Source organism: Vombatus ursinus, unplaced genomic scaffold, assembly GCF_900497805.2.
Source record: "Vombatus ursinus unplaced genomic scaffold, bare-nosed wombat genome assembly UNPS02009770.1, whole genome shotgun sequence".
Classification (NCBI taxonomy): Eukaryota; Metazoa; Chordata; class Mammalia; order Diprotodontia; family Vombatidae; genus Vombatus; species Vombatus ursinus.
In genome coordinates, this window is record NW_020949548.1 from 17,046,501 (window position 1) to 17,062,420 (window position 15,920).

General features: G+C 41.1%; 1 protein-coding gene across 1 annotated transcript in view; it reads right to left on the minus strand.

The window, feature by feature from the left end:
* Positions 1-15,920, minus strand: part of SOX6 (SRY-box 6) — a 364,739-nt gene that overhangs the window by 85,045 nt on the left and 263,774 nt on the right. Inside the window, exon 10 of the mRNA XM_027852618.1 lies at positions 561-710. Within this exon, the coding sequence (XP_027708419.1) occupies positions 561-710 (150 nt within the window). The remainder of the gene's footprint in view (positions 1-560; positions 711-15,920) is intronic.

The following is a 15,920-nucleotide window of genomic DNA, read 5'->3' on the forward strand; positions in this document are numbered from 1 at the left end:
AAGTTTGGAAAGAGATGGCTGATGGCACAACCCATTCCTCCTCATTCCCCAAGGACCATATTTACACTTGGTTGTGGTGAGAAATATTCACAACTTGAGAAAGCACAGCCTGGAATCTTTTCCCTTCATCTTTCTAAGCATGGATGGGCTGAACCTGGGCTCCTCCTGTTCCGATTTTATCCATGAGCAGGAAACAGGCACATGTCTGAGAATCGTGGAGCAAAGTCTTGAGGGCCTACTAAAAACCTGCCATTTGTACTCATGAATATTCTAAAATAAAAGCCAAAATTCTGGAAAAGGGAAAGATGCTCCTGAGAAGCAAGTTTGCAGAGTTGAATATGGAGATGTGGGTAAAGATCTCACAATATGGCACTATTGTTTTCAATAGGGAAACACCTGTTTGTCAATGCTCATGAAATTAACCACAATGGATGTCTATTGCAGGCTTCTTTGCATGGCTGGATTCCCTGCAGTTCACTACCAAACACGAATCAGGCTTCTCGGCTTCTTGCAGTGCCATTTTCTAAACCCTTTCCCTATACCCCCACAAGAGGCAGTACCTTAACTTGAGTTACAGGGCTGGTCCCTCTCTTTTCATTTTTCATCCCAGTAGGTGAGACCGCCCCTGCTGTGGTTGGTGGCTGCGGAGTAGACGGCATCTTTGCACCAGGTGACACCTGCATGCTGGCCAGCTGGGCCGCATAGAGCTGCTGCAAAACAGGAAAGGCAAACATTTCTCTCCTCAATGGGGGTGAGGTGGAGTTTGGAAAGACTTACCAGGATACCAGGTTCTTAGATACTAATTTTCTCCTGAGAGTTTCACCACCTTGTTCTTCTTAGGTGTATTGAGAAAAGGGCATCTTTCCTCACATGCTTGGCTATGCGAGCTTCCTGAATCCCCTGATGAGAAGCCTGGCTGAACCTTTCTCAAGACTTCAATGTACAGTGAGAGCATCCCTCACTTTTCCTGCTCTGTACAGGCTGGGCCAGACTTAACTCTGCAGGTGAAATTATCACTAACATTGAAATAAAATCAATCCCAGAGAATTCACTCTTCTTCCAGGATCCCAAAACCCACAAGGAGTTACTAGGTTTTCAAGGGTCTCTTTCCTAAGTAGGCCATGGTCAAACCCCCTTTCTTCCCATTTCCTCTGATATCTGAAAGGAAACGCAGTTTCCTTGTCAAAGCCTATTTCTTCCCATCCACATCACCCGAAGAGGGGTCCTCAGCAATGGGAAAGGACCCTGTGTTACTTGGTATAACTGCTCTGAGGTATGATTTTTTTTTTTTTCCAAGCCACAGGACCAACTGAAAGGTGTTCCCCTCAGACAAAGGAGCTGACATCTGGTAATCTAGCCAGCCTATGTCATGGTCAATGGAATTCATTCCCTTACTTCCTTCCCCCCAGCCCTGCAATCAGCTGAAAACATCAGGGGTTCCCTCTCTTTCCCACTGCCTTTTTGCTCAATCACCTCTCCCTCTAGAGTACTTTCTGCCTTGGGTCTTCCTTTGACAGACTTCTTGACCTGCATGGTACTGGAATCTGGACACCTTACAACAAAGCCATGTTTATTGAAGTCAAAGTTGAAAAAGATGTATGTCCCTTTCCCATAATGCTAAATATAGCTAACACAATTTATTACCTGGGATACTATGATAATTTCAATGGATCTGCTATTTCAGGAGTATGAATATTGTGCCTCAGTCCATTCACTCCCCCAAATCAGTGCAAATTACAACCTTGCCTTCTCAGGGAAGGAGACAAGATGGTATGGCGGGAAGACCATTGGATTTAGGAGACAAAGGACTTGGGTTCAAATTATGGCTCTGCTTTTGTGTAACTTTGGGCAAGTTGTTTAGCCTCTCTGGGTCTCAGTTTCCCCACCTGTAAAAAGGGATTTAGACCAAATAATCTAGTCCCTTCCAGTTCTAAAATCCTATTACCCTATACAATTCTTGTCTATATCTTTCCACAAATGCCCCCATATCCAATACACTATAATGGGGGCTTTCCTCTTTGGATACCATGAATATAGATACTTGGGTTATATATTTGCTGTCCATAGATAGGTTACTAAACCTCTCTGAGCCTCATCTGTAAAATGGGAATAATAATATTACAACATCTACCTCAGTGTTATTGTGATGAGAACCTTTCATAAGCCTTAAAACACTACAGAAAATGTGAGTTCTCATGACTGTTGTTACTAGTAATATTAAAGGATAAGCCCACTTCTTTCTGTATCATCATGGGTGTTGATGATGCATTTTTATACCATGTTCATTGGTAATACACTGCAACCTGACTACACCCACCATTCCTATTTTTTCCCATTGCCCTTTGGGTTACATGCAATTATGATTCTTTTGAAATGATGGTGTTCCATGAGGCAAATCCAGGCATCATCACCCAGAACTATGGGCAGCGAAGAGATGAACTTTGGGGCAGCAATGAACACTTGAATAATTGCTTGGGAAATCCACTAAAATGTCTTCTTTCCTGATTAAGAACAACTAAATCCTCACCTTGAATTACCAGTGGCAAAGGCTCCATCCATCTCACATAAGGAAGAGCCTGCCTCTTCAACCACATGGAAATCAGTTAAAACTTTGCCTTATTAGTTGTGGGGGTGGGGAAAGGAAAAGGGGGAAAAAAACCAGGTGGTTTGTATGTAATTTCCAACATTACTATCATTCAGATGGACAAATAAAAAAAATTACAGTAATCAAAAGCAGACCTTTCAGCACATGTAATTAAATGAAAGCTTAATAAGGAATAATTTGCAAGAGCCAGATGTGCTTATGTCATAATTGTTGCTTTCTTTGGAACAATTTTTCTAATATAACAAGTCTCCAAAGAAATGAAAGTTTCACAATACTGCGAATACTGTGCAATGACTCAGGGGCTAGACAAATACATGTGCAAGGGTCAGAGTCAAAAATCTAGGGATGGCTGAGTATAAAGAAAACAATGATAGGCCCCTTCTTTGTTCCAGTTCCTGTGGTCTGGGTGGCCTGCCTCTAGAAGGCGGCCAGGTCAGGAGGCAAGGCTCCTCTAAAGGGTCTCTGCATTTCTCCAGTGAAGATCATCCGGTTTTCTTCCCCTGTTCCAACTCTTCCACAGGTCAATTCCATCCAGTGTAAAAGAAGTTCTGTCCTGGGGGACGAGGACTCAATGCAGCCTGAGGCCGCAGCACATCAAAGAGGATGACATCTCTCAGATAGCGCCTCATGAAGGCAATAGGCAACACTCACTGTTTCATCTCTCTCCTTCTACAAATTGGATATTCAATCCCTGGAATCACAATTCTATCATCTGTTCTAAAACATAGATCCCAAGTTGGTAGCTTCAGAAGCTGAAGGAACCACAAAGATGGGTGAGTCCAATTCCTATTTTATAAATGAGGAAACTGAGGCCCTATGAGGTAACAATCATCATAAAGCCTTCTGCTTCTTTATTAAGTTTCCAGAAACTTTCAGTGAGAGCTATAGCATCCCACCTCAGTCAGTCTTGTTTCAAGGAAGATCTCCAAGAGCTCCTTACTTCCCAAGGCAGCTTATTCTAGTCTTGGACAGCTCTAAATGCTGAGAATTTTTTTCTCTCCATGAAGCTTAAATTTGCCTTTCTGAAACTTCCATTTATTATTCCTAAAGTGAAGTTAAATCCTTCTTTCACAATTGTCCCTCAAATATTTGAAGACCGAACTCACACCCCCCTCCCCCAGTACATTTTTCTTTTTGCTAGGTTAAATATCCCCAGTTCCTTCTGCCGATCTTGAGAGAACAAGAATCCATGGCCTTCACCATTCCGGTTGCCCTCTTCTGGACATCTTGCTTCTATATAGTAGAAGATATGAAGTTTGTTTGTTTGCTTGTTTTTGGTGTCCAATAAAGCCATCTACATCTACTTAGCGGACTTTAAGGTGTCAAGTGATTTTTTTTTTCCTTTAAAGAAATTCAAGGAAAATAAATTTGGTTTAAGCTATATTATGGTGGTTTAAAGGAAATGATTCATAAAATGTCAGTGCTATTAGGGATTTCATAATGTTAGAGTTGGAAGGGACCTTAAGGTTCATTTAGTAATGCCAATCTAACCCCCTCATTTCACACATGGTGAGAATGAGGCCCAGAGAGAAGTTTTTGCTTACAGTTGCAGAGCTAGTAAGCGGTAAAGTCAAAGCAGAAACTCAGACCTTGGAATCTTTGGAATCCAGGTCCAGTGCTCTGCTCATTATGCCAGCCTTCCTCCCTAGCCTTGATTTTATAGGTAGATTGCAATGGTATTATAAATGAGCCAGCAGGATCAATCCTGGAGAACATATGGCAATGAGCCTGGTCCATAATGTTCCCCGGAGGTCCAGTTCACTCCTCAGCTAAAGTAAGACAAAGGGACAAGAATTACTATCCAGTCATCCTGTGGTCCAGCTTCATACTAACTTACTTAGAGTAGAATCCTTAGGTACAACAGAACTTAAGCCTAAATAGTAGAGAGTAACCCTGTATCTGAGGGTATGGAGCAGAATACCCTTCAGGCCATCTTTTACCTGAAAGAATCATTACAGCTTTCTAATTTTATTAAACTTTGTGATTAGAGTTTTAAATAGTGAACATCACATGATATAACCCAACTATACTAGCATTGATGGCCTAGAAAGGTCTGCAAATACCAAATGTGTTATTAACCTGCTGCTTCTTAACCCAACCCCAGGCTTTGGAATCTAGTCCTCCTCTTAGGTCACCTAATTGCCCAGTGTGGGGCCATGTGCTAAAATAAGTTGATTCTAAAGTCAGTTCTGTGCCTCGGGGTAGAGGGAGGGGTGGAGGCAGAGTATGCACTCTGATGACCCAGTGACTCATACTTTTTTTTTCTCCAGATCACAGAAGCTCAGGATTTCAGATTTGGAAGGAACCTTGGCAGTTAGACCTCTAGTCTAACCTAAAACTGGAAAAAAAATTCTCACTAGAACTCACTGGATAAGTGACTGTCTAGTCTCTGCTCTGCAGAGCTCTGAGGAGACAGAATCTCTCAAGGTAGGCCATTTCCCGATTATTAGGAAAGTTTTCTTTCCATCAAGCCTCAATTTGCCTTTTCTACAACTTCTCCCCATTGCTTCTGATTCTTCCCTCTGGGGCCAAATGGAGTAAATCTAATGCCTCCTCGACATGACAGGCCTTTGAATGCTTGACTCTCTTATTCCCCTGGCAATTCTTTTAATCTGTGACCCAAACATCCCAACTGGTCCTTTTGGCCCTTCACCATTCTGATTGCCCTTCTCTAGAAGTTCTCCAGTTGATCAACATCTTTCATGAACTTTAGTCCCCAGAAATGAGCACCCTTTAATGTGAACTGGACAGGGCAGAATACAGCAAGACTTCATACTCCTGGAATCTAGGCTTCTGGACCTTAATGGAGCCCCGGATTGGCTGCCTAATCACACATATTGAGGAGAGTCTATGGAAGCCGACTCATTAAAATGTAGACTTATTAGCTATTGGACAACAATTACCACAATTTATGAACCAGCTATAAACCCTCGAATTTCTATATGAACTAGACAGTCCCAGGGTAACTAATGAGCAACACTGATTCTTCCTCATCTGGTTGCTTATAAATTTAAAACTGAGCTAAGTCTGTCTGCATCTTTTTTCCTGCTAGTATATAAAATACCAGGTTCCCCCATTTTACTCAGAGAATTCCCTAAGTATTTCTGACACAGAGTCTCTTTTTCCATTTTAATATTATCTGAACCTAAGAGTAGATCCATTAAAATTGGTCTTTTTTTAAAGACCAATGACTAAGAAGAAAGCAAAGTTTTGATTAAATATTGGGTTTGGCTTTCAAAAAACATCATTAAATGTAAGCCACCAAGGTTGTGGCACAGCTACTCATTGCAGCACATAAAGATGATGCCCCCAAATGATGCTGAGCATTTGATAAACTGCAGCATAGGAAAGGGTAGAGCAAGGCTGAGGCAAAATCCCATAAACATTTATGCTTCCATTATACTCCTTGTAAACACAGATTGCCCATTTCAAATCTGGAACAATGCAATGGGATAGTTGTAGTTTTTTTCTTTTTTTAAACACATGGTGGATATGCATAAAAATGAGACTGGGTGGCTCATTGAAAAGAGTGCTGGATTAGGAACCAGGACTGCGATGCGAATACCAGCTCTGCCACCTACTTTTTGTAGGACCATGAGCAAGTCACTGCATGCACCTGGGCTTCAGTTTCCTCACTTGTAAAAACTGCTAACAAACTAGAATTTACAGGGGTTCCAATTGTCTCATTCTTTCTGATAGTTCAATTATAATGAAATAACATTAACATTATTAAACTATAAATATAAAAAATAATTTAAATTTTATACTTGCTATAATGTTGCGTGAATACTAGAAGCAGATAATTTACAGTTCCTGCCTTGGTAAGGTTCAAGTAATTCCCCAACATTATTCACTCTGTATGGTCCTACTGTGACATAGGTCAATATCATCCCTCCATCAACAAGATCTTCTGGTAAAAACAAAGGTCAATGAATCAAGAAATGTGGGATCTTCTCCTGGCTTTCCCACCGACTCTTTGGGCCACTTGGGCAAAATACTTAGTCTAGTTTTTGTTTTTGTTTTTTTGTTTTGTTTTATTTTGTCCTACTTTAATTAAAACGGCAGTAAGATTTTATAGTCTCTGAGGATCACCCAAAGGTCTCTGGACAGGCAGCATGGTGGGCATGAACAAGCTTTGACATGTTACAAACAAGGTAGTGCAAGAGTTAGAGTGCTGGATTTTAGATTCAGGAAGATCTGAGTTCAAATTCTGTCTCAGACACTTATACAGTACTTGAATAATCACAGTTAAGTCACTTAACCTTTCTTAGCTTCAGTTTCCTCACTTGTAAAAATGGTGGTAATAATCACACCTGCTTGTACAGGGTTGCTATTGAGGATTAAATGAGATACTATTTATAAAGCACTTTGCCAACCTTAAAGCTCTCTACAAATGTTGGCTATCATTTTTGCGTATCTTATAAGCATACAAAGACTTGGTTTTATTGATAATAGTCTACCCTTAAAAGCATTTTATATTTAGGTGGCCCAGTGTTTTATAGTGGGGAAAGCGTTGTACGTGGGAGCCAGAAAAGACTAGAGGTTCAGATCAAATGTAACTCCCTTGGCTATATTCACAGGGCAAGTTAACTTCACTGAACCTCATTTTCCTTCTCTGTAAAAAGCAGACCTAATTTCAAGGTCCGTTTTGAGGTGCCAATAGTATCATATCTGGGAAGCTCTTTGTAAATTTGGTGTTCTCTAAAAATTATCCGCTGCTCCCCTGGCAAAGCACCTCAGCTTCATTTTACTTTTATTAGATCTACAAATCGGATGGGAGGGAGGGAGTGCAAGCTTCCACTCATCCCCTACCGCTTTACAGATGAGGAAACTGAAGTTCAAAACATTGAAAGTGACTAGCCTACAGTCACCTAATCAGTGATTAGGCCAGGATTCAAACCCAGGTATTTCGACTGTAAAGACTGATGCTCTACTGTGCTGTAACAAATGATGAGCTGGTTGGTTTTAGAAAAACGTGGAAAGACTTGCATGAAATAAGGAAGACTGAAATGAGCAGAACCAAGAGAACCTTGTATACAGTAACAGTAATATTGTTCAAAGAATAACTGTGAATGACTAAGCTATTCTGAGTATTATAAATATTCAAATCAACTACAAAGGACCCATGAAGGAAGATGCTATCCACCTCCAGAGAAGGAAATGATAAATAAAAGTACGCATAGTACAACTTTACACCCACATATACATATACATGTATGTGTGTATGTATATATGTACATATCTGTATCTACACATATCAAATGGCAATCTTCTCTAGTGCAGGGCAGGGAGAGAGCTCCAGAGGGAGAGAGTTCACAATTTAAAATGTAACAAAAAATAAATTTAATTAAAAAAAAGACTAATGTTCTTTTTTCTACATTATGCTATATTCTGGTAGAGAATACAGTGTAGCTGGCCTTGGGATCAGGAATTCTTCAGTTCAGTTCAAATATTCATTAAATAATTACTTTATAAAAAACACTACAGATTCAAAGGAAAAAAAAAACCATCTCTGTCCTCCAGAAGCTTACATTCACTTGGAAGAAAGACCTGGCTTCAAGTAGTGCTCTGATACACACTTGTTGTGGGACTACAGACCAATCATTTAATCCCTTGCTCCCCAGACAATTCTCTAAGAGGACAAGTTACAGTAGAGTTGCTGGTTTATATCATGGAGGGCATTTCTATGGTAATGACAAGTTTAGGGCTAAGAAGACTTTTGAGGTCATCCAGTCTAATGCCTTCATTTTATAGACGAGGCAAGTGAGATCCATCCACAAAGCCTAAGTGACTCATTCAAGTAGCAGAGCCTCAATTTGAGTCCCCCATTCTTTACAAAACGTACCATATGCAGCTCTAGATTTCTTAAAATGCTTTATTCGATGTGGCTGTGATTTTGTGTTAACTTGTTTGCTTGTTTGTTTTTTTCCCTGATGGAAGGGAGGGGGAAATTATTTAACCTTCAGAATATGTTAATCTACGTCATAACCAGTAACATCATAATGGAGTTTTACAGTGGACACATATAAAATGAAGGCAGGCCGGGCGAACCGTGGAATATACTTAGAAGTCCTTAGACAAAAAAAGGAGGCAGTAAAGGCCAAAATGTTTGCATTAACATCCTACAAATGGGTTAATTGAGAAAAGTGGAGTCATAAGGAACCAGGCTTGAACTAGGCTCAAGAATAGCAGTTTTTTACCTGGGGTCCATTATTTCTTTTTAATGTTTGCCTTTCAATATAATTGTTTTCCTTTGTAATCCTGTGCATTTTATTTTGCGTATTAAAACATTATTCTGAGAAGGGATACATAAGATTCATCAGCCTATTAGACACAAAAAAGGTTGCAAGCCCCTACTCTAGACTGCATCAGGACACCAGAAAACGAAATCCAACCAAACCCATTTCTTTCTTTCTACCCAGTTAGGATAGTTGTCTAAAATGAGGAGCCAGATCCCAAAGTTGATCAACTCATTTCCAAATGTCCTGATCTATGGAATCTAGCTTTTCTTAAAAGGTTTTCTCGGGGCAGCTAGGTGGCGCAGTGGATAGAGCTCTGGCCTTGGAGTCAGGTGGACCTGAGTTCAAATCCGGCCTCAGACACTTGACACAGACACTAGCTGTGTGACCCTGGGCAAGTCACTTAACCCTGATTGCCTCTCCAAAAAAAAAAAAATGAAGGAAAAAAAAGGTTTTCTACATGCCTGAAATCTGAGGGAGGGTTACTGTCAAGGGAACAGCTACAGTGACAGAGGATGATAAGTTAGCTCTAAGTAACTTTCTTTTGGTTTGGGGAACTCACTTTCTCCTTCATTTTGTAAGCCTTGCCCTCCCCCAGAGAATCCACATAGCACCCTGGGCATAGAGCTAGGTACACACCTTCTTCCTATGCTCACATATTCTCTAATAAAACTGATATGAGGAGAAAGTATAGGTAGAACATCAACAGAAAGAGAGGAGCTAGAGGAATGTCCAGATTCTTGGGGAAAGATGGAACTTGGGGACCTTCTGCTGTCAACCCCAAGAATCATTAGGACCACAGATATCAACCAGGAAAGGACACGAGAGACTGTCTCTTACAGCCTCATTACTTTTTGGAGGAGAAAACTCAGGCCCACAGGGGTGACGTGACATCCCAGGTCACATAGATGATACTATGAGACGGACGAGGCATTTTGACAGCTGCCCTCTAGTCTACAGACACATACCCATAGATGCATAGGATTGCGAGCTGGAAGCAACCTTAGATAGCATCACATTCAATCCCCTCCTTTAACAGAGGAGGAAACAGGCACAGAGAAGAGAGATGCCCAAGGTCTCACAGGTGGTAGAGAACAGAGTAAAGATTAACCTTGAGGCTTTCTGACTCCAAGTCTTGCCATGTTCCTGCCAAGTTCCACCAAATTCTCCTGCCACGCCACTACAATGATGCCCTTTGGTGCCAATGTGGTCACTCATTCTTGCGACTTCTATCATAAAGTGTTCTTTTAAAAAGGCTGCAGTATTGTCACCACCGACTGAGCAAAAGAGACACAAAATCTCCCTGAAGAACGAGGGAGCAAAGCAGCAAGGGCAAAGCCCACTCACCCTTCACACAGTATTGAAGAACCACCTTCAGAAAGGTTGAGGCATCCCTTTGGGGCAGGACACCCTCTAGCCATGGGTCATTCCCTCTTGTTCCAACATCACCCAAAGGCTAGTGGCATGAGCCACGGGATGCTGTAACCCCACTCCTTCATCAGGCTATGCAAGAGTTATTCATGCCCCATGTCTGATCTCACTATGGAGGACTCAGCAGAGCGATGGGGTCAGAGGGGGAGGGAGAGAGGGAAGTGACAGAGGCCGGATCGTTGGCAGGAGGACATTAATGCATCCGCATGATTTATATCCCCCAACCCTGAGCTCCCAGGCCTGCAGAGTTTCACCGTGTGGTGGCTCTGAGGTCGGATGCCCTTGGTTTTGTCAGTCACTCTGAACAATGCTGGTGCCCATTCTAGCTTGCCTTCTGCCCACAAAGCACGGCACAACATAAAGAGGGCCAAGTTCAACAGTGAGGAGGTAGATGGAGGCAGGGGTAATTAAGCAGCCTGATTGATTGCTTGTACTGCACAGGGAGAAAGTGTGTCAGTAACAAATCATTATGGACTAAAGTTGCGGGGGGAGGAGGTGGTAATCATGTAAAAAGAGATGGTAAATATTTTTTCCTTCTACAAAGTTAACCAAAAAATCTATTAAATATGTTCTTAATTGGGTTTATAAACTGAGTTTTTCAATAAAGAGAACCAAAGCATTTATTGTTTGAGAGGTTGGCATGGAACTATTAAGCATAACAGACAAGACAATATGATACAAGAGAGAATTGGGGGTTGTGGGGAGTGGGGCAGGGAGTTGGGGTACAAAGGTCTTGAGAGCTGCCCCTCCTAATTCTTGCATACCTGGACTAACTGGTACCTGGGTATAAGTGTCTCTCATTCTTTCTTGCTTCAGTATCCTTATCCATATCACTAATATTTTCCCTCTTGTTTGTTCTGCCCAGCTCAGCCTTCTCCTTTTGTTCTCCTGTCTCTATCTTCCAAACTCTGCATCTGTCTGTCTCCTTGCTGCTCTCTCCCTGAGCTTACCAAGGTGTTCCTGACCCACAACCTTCTTCAAATCCTCCCCGAGGGAAGGGGGAGCACTACTAGACATACAAGAGAAACAGGTGTGTGGGAATGAAATGGAAAGGATGCCAGATTCCAAATTTAATAAGATTCAGAGTGGTGCAAGATCTTAAGGGTCACTTAAGTCAATTCCCCTCATATTCCACGGGCCAAGAAGGAAGGAGAGACTGATTCAAGGTCACACAGCTTTACAATAAGTAGAAGAAGAACTAGGCTTTGGACCCAAACTCAGGACTCTTCACTCTAGCAAGCTTTCTGTTGACACCAAATTGCAAGGTACGTGGGTGTGTATGACAGCCAGGATGCAGAATTCTCTGAGTCTTGGCTTCCTCATAGGGCAAATGGGTATAAAACTACTTGTAGAACCTACCTTGTGGGATTATAACAAGAAAAGTTCTGGAGAAACATAAGTTACATGATAAATACAAAGCATCCAGGAGAATGTGGAAATCTACAGACTCATAGATTTAGAGCTGGAAGGAACCCAGAGGTCCATAGAGCCCAACCTGTTCTTTTTACAGATAAGAAAACAGAGGCAGACACAGGTTGAGTGGTTTGCTGAGGGTCACACAGCTAATAAGTATCCAAGGTAGGATTTGAACTCAGGTCTTCCCGACAACTAGTATAGTTTTCTAGGCTCTTACTTTCAATTCCATTCAACAGACTTAAGATCTACTACACAAGATGCTACTGAGAGAAACTAGCAGATTCAGAACTGTGTGTTGTTGTTCAGTCATTCTAGTTGTGTCTGACTCTTCATGACCCCATTTGGGATTTTCTTGCCAAAGATACTGGGGTGCTTTGCCATTTCCTTCTCCAGCTCATTTTACAGATGAGGAAACTGAGGTAAACAGAGTGAAGTGACTTGGCAAGAGTCACATAACTACTAAGTGTCTGAGGCCAGATTTGAACTCGGGTCTTCCTGATTCCAGGTCCAGGACTCTATCTACCACTCCACCTAGCTGCCCAAGAACCGTACTCACTAACTAAGACTACATAGAAAAAGAAGGAAGCAAGGCAAATGGGAAAGGGGCTTTAGAAATCCTGGAAAGGCATATGGAACAAAAATATTTTAATTGCTTGGGTTTTTTTTAATTGTAATTTGTTTCCACCTTCTCAAAAGTTTAGGGTGACATTTGCTCCATTTTGCTTTATTTGGTTAATTTTTTGTGAACAATTTTATAATTTTTAAGATATCTTTTTTAAACTTGTGACTTGAAATTATTTTTTTTCCAGAGATTCTCTAGTTCTTAGAATATAAGAAAGGTTCCTTAATGATCTCCTACTCTAACCGTTCGTTTACAGATGAGGAAGACATGAGTAGCTCACCCAAGGTCACATAGTGCATTGAGGACGGAACAGGAATTAGAATCCAAATCTTCTGACTCTTAATTCAATGTTCTTGCTTACACCCTGCCTCCTTCAGCAGCCATCGCTGCTGAAGACCCAGAAAAAGTGAGTTTTTGCTACTAAAGTCCTGCCACCAAGGGGCTCACCATCAGAATCAGAAAATATTTTCGGTAGAAACATCATTAAAGAATACGCACTGCCATCTGTTTTGCTGCTGCACCCTAGGAACCATGGGGTCATTCCATCTGAAAATAGACATATTTTTTCCCTCATTAGAATGTGAGCTTCTTGAGACCAGGGAATATCTTGGTTTCCTATTTGTGTTTCCATTGCTTAGCACAGTGCTTTGCACCCAACAAGTGTTTAATGAATGCTTTTTCATTCACTCATTCACTCACTGATGCAAACAGAATCTGCATTTTCTCTGGACTTTTGGTCCTGCTTTCTAAATCAAAGAAGTGCTTTTTCACTCTCCCACTCAAGAAGGCTTCACTACATTTTTTTTTTCATTTTAGATAAAGATGGGAGTGTATCTCAAAGTTTGGAAATAACTGCAGTGATTAGGAAAAGGTTTTTCCAAGTAACATCCCCTGAGGTGCCTGAAAAGTAATCCCAGGGCAACTGGGGGTGATTTGCATTGTAGAATTTTATTTTAATATTTGTTTTAAAATGCATACATTTTTAAATGCAACTATACTAATTACGTTAAAGTAATTATAATCATGTGGAGGTGTTTTCAGATTTTTTTAAATTAAAGTTTATGCAAATACACGTGAAGGGACAAAAAAGTACCTGAGCACTAAGAGCAGGCCCCTAACAAAGCACCCCAACTCCTGGCTTCTGCCAGCAGCTTCAGGGAGCAGCTGAGGCAAACTCAACGGGAAAGGGTTCCCAGGCTTTCACAGCATATCTGAATTTCCCAGATTCAGGATAACCAACTCATGCTGCTAACCAAAACTATGGCCGGGCATAGAATGAGACAAATGAGGGCGCACAGAATGAGGGAGAGAGGAAGGAGAGGACAGGAGAGGAGAGGATAAAGGGAGGATAAAGGGAGAGAGAGAAAAAGGGAGAGGGAGGAAAGGAGGAAGAGAGACAGGCAGAGACGGAGAAAGAAACTGATTAGAGACTCCACACAAAGGACCTCCCGATATTTGTGCTGAGGAAGATTTTATTTTCCATAATCTCAGGCCATCAACAAATAAGGCACAATTGATCTTTCACAGGGAATCAGCTGGAATTGAGGTACAAATACTAAAAATGAAGATTGCACACAGTAGCTCTTCCTTTCTTACTCCTCTTCTCTCTTCCTTCTTCTCCTCTTCCCTCTTCCTCTCCCTCCCTCTCCTTCCTTCTTGTGTCTCTCTCTTCATCTCCTTCTTTTCTATCCCTCTCCCTCCTCCCTCTTCTCTCTACTTCACTTCCCTTTTCCTCCCTCCTCCCTCTTCCTTCCCTCCATTTTCCTCTTCTCACTCTTTTTCCTTTCCCTCTTTCCCCCCTTGCTTCTCCTCACATCACAGAATTAACAAGGGACCAAATCTAAAAAGATCTGAATTCTCTGCTCCCCTTGGGGTTCTGCTCACATTAGCCAATAATGCCCAAAGGCATACCCATCACCTCAGTTAAGCACTCAGAATCTCCCTGCTTCTCAGAGGCACCCACACTTAGGAATGTTTTCAGTTAGGACGAGTGAATCTGTTGTGCTTCATTTACGGGGACGAAAGTTCAGCATCTGAAACAATGAGTAATTTTATTCCTTAAGACAGGCATTCTAAAAGGTGATAGTGAGTCCAGTTGGAAATCTGCAGCATGAAAGCTGCCAGGATTATTTTCCTTTTGTTACCAAGTGTTGGGCAGGCAAGCACAAGGACCAGAGATAGCCAGCCCCTCAGTATTCCTGAGCTGGCTATGCTCCTTAAACTCTGGTCACAAGGCCTCAGTGCACCAGGTAAAACTTAAAACAAGTACTTCTTGGCCTAACCATCAGAACATACTCAACAAAGTAACTGATTTATGAGACCAGAAGCTGGGCCTAAAATCAAAGTCTGTTCTGTGGACCGAGAGTCTCGAGGGAGATTTTTGTGTGATGCTGGCCATGTGAATATATAGCTGTGGGTGCAATTAAAGTAACATGATTTTTAAAATAAAAAGCACATACTATTCTGTTACTTGATGAGTTTAAAAGATGGTTTTCTAAGAATTAAAGATATCTTTATATGATTTAGAGTGAGAAAAGAATTTGTGTATCATCAAATCTAGTCATTTCATTTAAAGTTGGTTTAGACCTGGAAGAAACTTATAGTTAATCTAGGCCAGCCCTTTCCCCTATTTACAGGCAAGGAAACTGAGGCCCAAGAAAGTAAAATGAGTTTCCCCAAATCACACAGGTAGCCAAACTGGGCTTCAAACTCAACACCCCTGACTCCAAATCGAATGTTCTTTCTATACATGATAAATACCACCCACAGTAACATGATAGTCAATGAAAACCCTCCATAATCTAACCACGTGTTAGATTGGCTAGAAACATAACAGAGTTACAAACATAACATGAACTCCTGCATGTGGTGCCTGCCAAGAACCCAGATGCTGTTGCTAGAAAAATATATTCAACTTCCAATATTCTGGGTCCTTTGACTGCCACCCATGACAAAATGAAAACAGTCCAAAATAGAAAGGGCTATGTGTAATTGTTCACACCAAAACATGCCAGTATTTTATTAAAGAAGAAATAAATTTACAAATATGTATATATATATATATACATAATATGGGCAAACAAAACTTCATATAAAAGAAATATGGCATTTTCAAATTTACTGGATGCACATAATTTCCTTTCCTGTCACAATTGCATGTGTTATTGCTGGTAACCAACGAGATGGCTTATTAAGTATAAAAGTTTTTTTTTTCCATAATGGAAACAAGACCTGATTTTAAATTTCTCATTAGAATGTGAGGAGTTATATTATCTTGAAAGAGCAGATAAATGGAATGGTAAGCTAATGAATGGAATTCTCACTTATTTTGAATCATGAAGATAGTTGAATGTTATAGGTTTCTTATGTCAATGTTCTAAGAGGGTTAGGATGGGATGGTGGAAAGATCACTAAGCTTGGAGTTACAGGACAAGAGTTTAAAGTCCAGTTCTCCTGCCTACTACCTGGCTGACCTTGGTCAAGTCATACCCTCACTTTCCTCAGCTATAAAATAGAGAGTGGGTTTCTGACTAGGTAAGTTCCCAGGTCCTTTCTAGGTCTAGATTTATAGTACATACTTAGAGATAGGTACAGCTGAGTTTTAAAC